Genomic DNA, 9,613 nt, shown 5'->3' on the forward strand with positions numbered 1-9,613 from the left:
TGTCCGAGTCTGCCCCTCCAGCAGGTTCACCAGGCCACATTGACTTCTGTGCTCCAGCGACTGCCCTGCCAGCAAGGTCCAGGCTCACTGGCTGGAAGCTGGCTGGCATACAACTGAAGGGGCTGCAGCAGCTTCAGCAAAGACTAGCCCTGGAATGAGCTGCAAAGTCTCTACGCACTGGCATCCTGACAGAGACGAGTTTTGAGAGGTCGTGTGGACTCTTGTAACGGCGACTGGATGAGCCAGAAAATCCTCCTCCAGGAAAGCTCCCGGCTACAAGGTTGTCACAGCAAATCTGGTTTGGGCACACACTACATTTCCTATGTTTCCCCCTTTCCCACATACCTGTAAAAGGACCAAGCACAGCCCCAGTGCCAGACAAGCAATACCTGCGTTAAGTTTTTCCCATCTTCTCCTCTCAAGCCCCGTACGACAGGGCAGCGCAGGGCCAGCGTGCCCGAGCACTCTCTGAACCTCTTGCAACACCCCTGCCTGATCTGATGAATGCGACAAGCATGTAGTAAACAAGTTTGTATTTCCGTAAAATAATGCGGATGTTGAACCTTGGAGTTTCACAGAGTTCAGATACGTGAATTACCGCTGGTCAGAGTCAAGTCCTACTTCATCCACTAGTTTTACACTACTGGTCTACTTTTTAACCTGTATCACTGGGAAGCGTCGTTTTTCAAGGCTGCCAGTGAGGTTTCAGGGATTCCTGTGTGCAAATGGATGCAAAAAATCCAAACGAAGGACTTGAAAGAGGTGTATGTCGTGACTCTTTACTGGAGGGAGTTAGCTGTTTACAAATCCCACAGATTAACAGCCACATAACTAATCACTTGGGGCTAAACACAAAGGGAACTGGCCATGCAACTTTGCCAGCAAAGTAAAAATATCATTAGCTGGGCCTTTTAGGTAATTTCTGACCTACCTCTCCCGACAGGTCAAGCACCTTCCCTAAGGACATTCAGTAACCAGAGGCAGTAGACGTTTAGACAACCAAAGCTCCATAGCCCAAAACTGTTAACTTGTAAATAAATTAGGATGTGGGATCTGCCTGGCCATAAGGAGATGTGTTTTGGTCACAATTTAGTTAAAACAGGCACACATGACAGATTATCTCCCTGAAAAAGGCACAAGGACACTACCAACGTTGTACCATTATCATGATTCAGGACTCAGGATTCGTAACACCACACAAAGAAACAATCCTGTTTCATGTCCTAGTTACCTACAGCTTCTGATACTTGAAGCTAGAGAGAGTTTTAGCTGCAAGAAACCACAATCATTAAGAATAGTTATAATCTCTTTCTACCTCAGCAAAGGTTATGAAGGGTCAAGGCTGTACCTGGATTTCCTGGATCCAGATGCAGAGTGGGAGACTGAGGCAGATGATGATCTGGAATGAGATCTGGAGAGAGAGCGAGACAAGGACCTAGATCGGGAACTGGAACCACTGTAGCTGCTGGCACTGCCGCTGATGCTGCCGCTGATAGTCCGCCTGCAAGAGAGAAAACGACATCCTCACCTCGCTGCGCTCTGCTGTGAAACGGGGTTAGAAGAAACTGTTTAGGGACAGTTTGAGCGTGACGCTGTTATCCTGTATTGTATACAACAGTGGTGCTTTGCAAATGCAATTGTTTCAGATGATCTCCTCAACCTTGCGTTCCCAGTCCTGAGGAAGCATCTGTTTTCTGAACAGTAGATGTTTTATGCAAGACTGAACAATGCTAATGAAATTCAGGCAAAGAAGGAGCTAAAGCACCTTAATCCTGTACTGTTAGCAGGAGCAAATGCTTCCTCCAAAGAAAAATTGCTAACTGTGTAGCACAGTGGGACCACCCTGTATTTCAGGCTATACAATCATACACATTTTTTGTGACTAACACACCAGTACGAACATAAATAGAGCTGTTTTGCCATTTGCACAGCAAGGAGAGCGCAGGGCGGTGGGGTTTGTCTGGGTATCAGCACGAAAAAAACAAACCAACCCCAATATTGGAATAAAGAATAAGGGAAGGTGGCTAAAGACGTCCAAGATTATTATTAACCAGTTAAAGTAAGTGAAATGGAGCTTCTAGCGAAAAGAAACTGTCATGATCAGTTTTCACCTGTGGAGACAACTGCTCAGCCCAGGCCTTTTCTTTAGCTACCGGGAAGAAACAGGAGATGTAATCCCACACAAAATTACAAATTGGCTCGGCATGCTTCTGAAAACCTGAATGGAAAACAGACTTACAGCCATCTTCAGAATACACTGACAAAAAGCATTGTTCAGTGATTCAAGAAAACCGTATGTGCCTTACTGAAGGCATACAATATTCTCTCCTTGTGTGTTCATAAACAGACATTTCTAGTAAATACATTTCTTGGGCATCAAACAACCTCTTCCATAGACTAGACACAAAGGTACCATACTGCTGTGTCAAAACTTCTAACATAAGAAGGATGCATCATGAGTTTCAGCTGTCCTTATCTGACTCGGTGTCCCTCCAAGAACAGGCAATGCTACCTGCATTTATCCTGTAACATTTTTAAACACGATACAATGGATTAAGCCCAATAAACATATTTAAATATAGACAAGTGCTCCTTGTTTGAAAACCATCAGAAGCATCTCATTTCAAATGCCAAGGGAGGAGAAAAAGGCAACAAAATCAGTTAGAGGACAGACAGAACAAGTCACTTGAAACATTCAAACTAATCACACAGGATGAAGCCAGGAAGAGAAAGTAGAGCAGGGAAACAGCAAGTTGTGCACTGGGGACAGCAAAAGTAGAGGAGCTTTTCCTCCTGTCCTCCAGCGGTCCTGCTGGATGCTCATGAACCAGCTCCTGGAACCACACAGAAATACTCTCTGTGTACTGGCACGTTTAGAGCAAATTGGGTCCAAACCCATCACAACAAACCTCAACCCTCCAACACATCAGATCTGCTCTCTGAACCAAACGCACCTCTGCTTCCTTGCTGTGTGATCTCCGCAACCAGCGGCTCTCAAACATGGCTTTTTTTTAGCACTGCAGACCCTGCTTTTTCACCATTTCATGTATTCCACCTACTTCATCCCCCAACCAGCCTTCAGAGGCCGGAGCCACTTGCTGTGGCAAGTCACTGGCATTCACCCCCAACTCCTTCCCGCTCCAGGAAACAGATTTCTTCTTTAATACTGAAGAGCTCTTGTAGTTGGTACTGCCAAGAGAAACCCAGGATTTGCTCTGTCTTCCAGATCAAGCCACACTCCACCTCACAGCTTTCTTACCTCCTGGGTGGAGTCCTTGTCTGACGTTCCTTCCTTCTTGCCTCTCGATTATCGCCTGGTTTGGCTGGCTCCGGTGCAGCTGTTGTAATTTTAGTGAGTGGTTGAGGGACTGGAAGGGCAGCTAATTTCTTCACAGATTTTTCACTACAAAAATTAAAATTTTCATATGCTTGATTAAACTCGGTAGGTACAGAACACAGACGTTCTCAAAAGTGATGAAATGCATTCATGTTTGTTGTTGACTAAATATTCTATAGACACGATTCCTGTAGCTACAGACACATGGCGATTTCACCAAAACACTCTCAAACAATATGGATTTCCCCTAAAGGGATTCGTTTCCCATGTTCTAAACCAAGTCACCTTTTCAGACACAAGTTACTATACAACAGCCAATTTTGGAGACATTTGACTTGTAAATTAACTCATGACGTAGACTGTGTGGAATTGCTGTTTCTTATCCATTTGATTCTGTGAGTTTTTACCCAAAATGCCTATACCTACTTAAAATCTGCCAGTCAACCTTCAGAATCAAATGTGCACAGTTTACGCAAAAATGCTCTTTTCCCTCACACGGATTAGCAGGGTGCAAAAGAGCCCACGGGTGCAAATGTCCCTTGGCCCTGTCCCTTGGCATGTGTTACCCTGCGGAACGCTTGATGGGTAACACCATTGCAGAGGACCGCTGCGCAATGTTTTTGTGACTTTATCTAGCACCCGCTATGCGAGATGGGAATCGCTCCGGCTCTTCAGTGTTGCTTGCTTCTGGGCCCAGAGCACTCCAACCTCTGCTCTAATAGCTGCTTACTGCTCAACATCCCCAGCACTGATGTCACGCCTACTATTAACTAGGGAGGAGGTGGCTGTCTGCATACAAAAATAGAGGCTGTTAATTCGTCCTCTTGTGCTTAAGAATATCTGCATTCATCCCCTGCAGAACACAGGATTAAGTGCATGCAACGTTATGCAGCGAAAACAATCCCCATGCTGGTGCAGGCTGCTGGCTGGTGTCGTCTGTTACCAAACCAGCACTGCAATATGCACTAGAAGGGCGTAAAGACACTGCTGGAGGCAGAGAGTGTGTCCTTAAAGGGTTGAACCCTCTGAATTGAAAAGGGAAAAAAAAAAAAGGCAGGTCAATAAGGTACAAGAAGTGTGGCAAAGGGGATTATCCCGTATTCTGGAGAATTCAGGGGGATTCCCATGTGTAATTTATTTGCAGGTCACCTTAAAAGAGGTGACATCACTACAGTGTTGTGTCACTCTCCAACGTATCCACAATTTACTATGTATTACAGGAGTTTGTAAAATAGCAATTTCAAGTATTTAAAAGAGCAGGAGTTTTGGCATAATCTGCCAAAACCAGTTTCATAGCTGTAACGTGGTTTTAATTTGTCTCTAATGTCAAAAGTAGATGAGGTTGAATAATTTCTTTATTCTAAGGTTGTGCATTAACTAAAGCTACAGTAGAGGAATGAAACTTTCTTATACCTCCTGTATAAACACATCTGCACACACAGAACGTTTAAATAGAAAATCAGGCATGTTTTTAAACACTCACGTATACATATAATACTTAAGGATACTTGTACAGTTTAACTTGCATTTAGTAAGTAAAAGTGTCATTGTTTAATCAAATATGTAAAGCTAAGCAGTCCTCTATGCTGGTCATATTTTGCATCTTCAGTTTCTTCCTTAAACTGTGAACCAGGTCAGAAGGGTCCAACTCAGGGATTAGGCTATTGTTGGCAGCCTCTTCTGCACTGCATTATCAAAACGGAGATGAAGCTTACCCTTTACCCGCAGGCGGTAATAACTCCCCTTTAGCCTTTGCAAGCGGCTTGTGTGGAGACGGTGTTGGAGAAGGAGACGGTGAAGATGAGAAGGATCGTGATCTAGAAAGGAAAGACACATCACTCAGCCTCTGGGACTGCAGAAGGCTTTCCCGGCTTTCGGTGCATTTAGCCACCACCCCCATCCTTCAGCTAGCGACCGCATTCCAGAACTAGCCCCCATCAGTTTGAGCTTATCCTAGTTTTATATTTGGGCTCTGTTCAACAAAACTAACTTCTGTCACCAGACCAATGGTAAAAGTTGAAAACAAAAGGAAAAAATAGGGTCAGCTGCAAGAGAGGCACTCTCAGGTATTCCACACCAACACCTGAGGCTTCCTCCGTATTCTCTCCTTAGGGAGAATATGTCTACAGGAAAGTAAGTGGGATTTCGACTTGCAAGTTCAGCATGATTTGTTTCAACATGCTTTATGTTCCTGTAACTCCCAGTGCAGTTCATCCTTTAAACAGTAGTAAAAAAAAAAATCTTGGGAGAAAGACATAAAAAAATACATCTTAACTACATATCTGTAATTTCTGGAACACAAGGAAAAAAAAAAAATCAAGCAGACTATATCAAAGCCAGCAGATCAAAGGGCAAGAGCTGTTTCCCAAGATCAGGACTGACCAAAGAGGCAAGCCACTTACACAGCACACCACATGCTGGTGTTCAAGTGATTCAGCCCATTGCCAAGACTGGAACTACCCTTCTTGCAGCCTTGGACTTCAGAGAGCCCAACAGCTCAGTGACTGGCTTTCTGAAGAATGGTTAGGCACTTGGGTGTTCCTCACCCTCCTACCTTCAGAGAGAGGCAAAAAATCAAAGTGTGTCACCTACGCTTGGCATTGTCCTGCAAGGAACAGGGTCTGAAATGGGATGGATGGGGGAAGGTCAGCCTGCTCCCCAGAAACACGTATGTGCTCATATCAAGGTCAACTCCCACCTGAGCCTTTCCTGGGAGAAACTACGTCTCCAAAAGTGACACTGTGTGCTCCCATCAACTGCGTGATCCGCTCTGGGTATCTGTGTGATTTCAGCTCTGAAGAGGTGCCTATCTAAGAAGCCAGTTCTCCTACTATGCATATTCCAGACTTGAGAAACCATCTGCAGGGGCAAGGAAGTGGCAGAGTAATAAGCATGCCTCTGTTTAATCAGCATGGGACACCAAATTGCTACTTTGAAGTGTCAGGACTATCACAGGACACAACTGCATGAACTGCTTTAATAAAGAAATGTGATTTGCCTCTTTAAATAGAAATTCCAGTGCAACAGAAAAGAGATGCCAGTAACTTCTTCCAATCATAAAATGCAAATGATGGCAACATTAATCTCAGCCAGGCTCCTACAACCGCTCTGCTACCACAGGCATGGGAAACAGTCCAGCCACAACAGCACGGTACTCGTGGGTGGGGGTACTGAGGACAGGACGGGGTGGCTGACACATCTGCTTCATTCAACAACCAAACCAGCAGCTTGCTTGCAGTCTATCCTATTTCCCTCACACAGGAAAATGGTTTGAATGTTTTATTTCAAGAGTTGGCCATTAACTAGCAGCAAAAGTAGCTGTTAACAAGCATCTGGAAAACAGTACACCATTACTTTCAAATCCATGGAGCCATTACCTGGACCTGCTGCCTGAGAAAGAGCTGTGTCTTGAGGAGCGACTAGAGTAAGAGCTGTAAGATGATGATCTGGAACGAGATCGTGAGGAACCTGAACCAGAATAGGTGGATGAACGAGAAGAGGACCTGGAAGAAAAGTATTAAAATTCAGCACCTCTCGAGAAGTCCTCCGAGACTGTCGCCTTGTTTCCAGTACACTCTTCCCAAGTTCTCAAACACTGCTCCAAAAATTACCTGCCTTCTCCTTGGTGGTCTGCCAGGACTACTGCCTCTCCTTAGTTCCCCCTTTTCTTTTAGAGAGGATCCCATTGCTGCTACCCCCTTTGCACCCCTGAATAGGCCTCCCCTCCTTTAGCTAGTGACTTTCCATCTCTTTTTGAGAACTCCTTCCACACAATTTTATGCCTTTTCACCAGACAATCCCCTGACGGGTTGGGTCACACAGGTATGAGAAAACAGAAAAATCTCAGGTGCAGTGATCCCAGCAAGAAAAGCTATCTACTTCAGGAGGGCTTTGGTTTTTAGATCTCTATCTTCGATTCAGTGTGTTCCTCATTCCTCTCTGATACTTTTTCCCCCTCTTTTCAGGAGCTTCGAGTTCAAGCATTTAAAGAAAATGGATCCAGCTTGTGCCTCAATTGCCCTAGATTCAGGGCGGTTCTTTCTGAGAAGTGTTTTTTCTCTCACACCCATTGGTTTCCAAGCTCCCCTGCAGCCCTCCAAGGCTCTGTCAAGCTTCCACAACCCCCATTTTTCCCCAGTAGCATCAGCACACTCTTCCTGGAGTGGGCTCACCTCATCCCTCCAGCACTCCTGGAGTAAAGAGGCTCCAGTTACAGCTTCCAGCTCCTTCTGTTCCTATTAAGAACAGTTTTCCTCTAGGTGAGCTACTCATCACCTGGTCTGCTCCCAAGTCTAATTTCCCTGTGATTTTTTTTTCCAAGGACCTGTCTTTTCTGAGTCTTCAACAGATCACATCACAGTTATGCGGCCCCCTTTAGCTTCTATCTCACTACCTATATGCCAGTGTCCAAGGCTGTTACTGAGCAGCAAGTCTTGAACTGCCTTCCCAAACATCTCAACACCTTCAACTGACAAGAAAGAGTTATGTCACATTTCCTGACACACTAGCGAGGCTCGGATGTGACGTGCTCATTGCTTTCACTCACCTTGAAGAGCCAGAAGCAGATGCTGAAGAAGCAGAGGTTTTTCGGCGCCTACGTGCACGGCTGGGAGAGACAGACACGCCAAGTTTCTTTTTGGGGGACTTGGATCGGCGCCAGGGGTCTTTCCATTCATCTGCTCTCTTCGACTGAGTGGTGGTAATTGTGGTTGCCTCCTTCTCCTTCTTTGGTGGCTCAGGTTGACGGCTGGAAAACAGAGGAGTTAAGTAGCTGGGACTTAGAAACATCAGGCCAGGAAAAGATCTCAGAAATTCATCCTTCATATCAGTACTAGCTCTTAACCTCCACTGTAGGATATTCAGCATCATTTTGGGGTGATGAAGTGTTCAAACAGCTATCATTTTGTAAATCAGTGACTGCAAGCCTGTCAAAACAGCAGCACCTGCAAGTTTTGTACACTACTTTGCCGCACTGACCAACTAGTGACCTGCCAGCTGATTTCAGCTCTGGTTTTTGGCCTCCAAGGAGAGGACACAAGCACATGGAAGAGGGAAGGGAATGGGAAATCTGCTTCTTCCTACACCTATGCCAAGTAGCTACAGCTGGAGCAAGCCAAAGCTGGTAGGCAGACCCTACTACAATGAAAATACTAAACAGAGCTAGACTAAGGACGGACTTCGAGCGCGCATCTGAAACGCCGTCTTGATACAGCAAACTGCTGGAAACTACTAGCAGGCACTAAGAGAAGAGATTCAGCCTGAATTACTCTCCTACAGTTGCCTTATCAGCACATCACATGGGACTGTGTCACAAGCCTCACCACAGTCAAGACACATTGATCTGTTTTAACCCTTACAAAGGGGACAGTAACCTCATCAGCTGAGCATAAAGCAATTCATAACGGCTGTTTTATCACCGTCTTATTCTCTAGGTGCTTATAAACACCTCTGAACTTGTGTTTTCCTGTCGTTGATAACCATGAAGGTGTGATGAGTCAGGCTAGATACCCTCCATCTCCTCCCTTCCCTTTTAAGGGCGCTGGTTGAGTCTCCCCTTTTTCTTTGGTTCTTTGGGCTTCCCTTCTCCTCCACAGCCCTCTGAAAATAATTCAGTGCTAACTTTTCAGCATCTGCACCAGATGGTTCCTTAAGTACTCCAGGCTGAGTTTCTTCAGGCCTAGACTTTATTACCTCTCTTATCTATGGGCGATTTAACTTGGGATTTTTCCTTACCCTTACTCTAACCTGCACACGACTGTTCAATTACCTGCTCATAAACTTCTCCCTTGGGTTTTAGGCAAAGTTTGTGCTTGCTTAAAGGTTTATGAAGTCCATCACACTCAAATTACCAGTACAATGGATGCATTTATTACCTTTCTCAAAGTAACGAACCTTCTCATTCAGAATTTGGGGGAGGAAAAGCACCTTCCATCTCTGGGTTCAGCCAGAATCACCCCATTAGTCACACGACTGAAGCAACCACTCCCCACGCAACTTCCTCCACCTTTTGCGATAAAAAAAAGCAACCTCCGAGTTTTCTAGTAATTCTACGGACTGTGTTTCTTGCCATAACACTTTTTCAAGAGACAACAGGATAATTAAAGCTCTTCGTTAGCAACTTGCTCTGCCCTTTGAAGGCTTCACTAGTCACTACGAAGTGTCACCTCCTCCTTGCTTGGTGGTATTAAAACAGCCTCAACACAGTGAAAATTCCTACAGCCTCTCACCTCTTCCCTGACTCCGTAATTGTATACGCTGACTTTAAAGTCTAGTGCC

At 45.1% G+C, this 9,613-nt stretch overlaps 1 protein-coding gene across 1 annotated transcript in view; it reads right to left on the bottom strand.

Annotated features, from left to right (window-relative positions):
- ZC3H18 (zinc finger CCCH-type containing 18) overlaps positions 1-9,613 on the bottom strand; it is a 39,959-nt gene that overhangs the window by 7,544 nt on the left and 22,802 nt on the right. The window contains exons 8-12 of the mRNA XM_009702170.1: positions 7,884-8,084; positions 6,715-6,840; positions 5,053-5,154; positions 3,260-3,403; positions 1,436-1,501 (exon numbers count right to left, since the gene is read on the bottom strand). Of these exons, the coding sequence (XP_009700472.1) occupies positions 1,436-1,501; positions 3,260-3,403; positions 5,053-5,154; positions 6,715-6,840; positions 7,884-8,084 (639 nt within the window). The remainder of the gene's footprint in view (positions 1-1,435; positions 1,502-3,259; positions 3,404-5,052; positions 5,155-6,714; positions 6,841-7,883; positions 8,085-9,613) is intronic.

The sequence above is a fragment of the Cariama cristata genome, unplaced genomic scaffold, assembly GCF_000690535.1.
Source record: "Cariama cristata isolate BGI_N322 unplaced genomic scaffold, ASM69053v1 scaffold22556, whole genome shotgun sequence".
Taxonomy (NCBI): domain Eukaryota; kingdom Metazoa; phylum Chordata; class Aves; order Cariamiformes; family Cariamidae; genus Cariama; species Cariama cristata.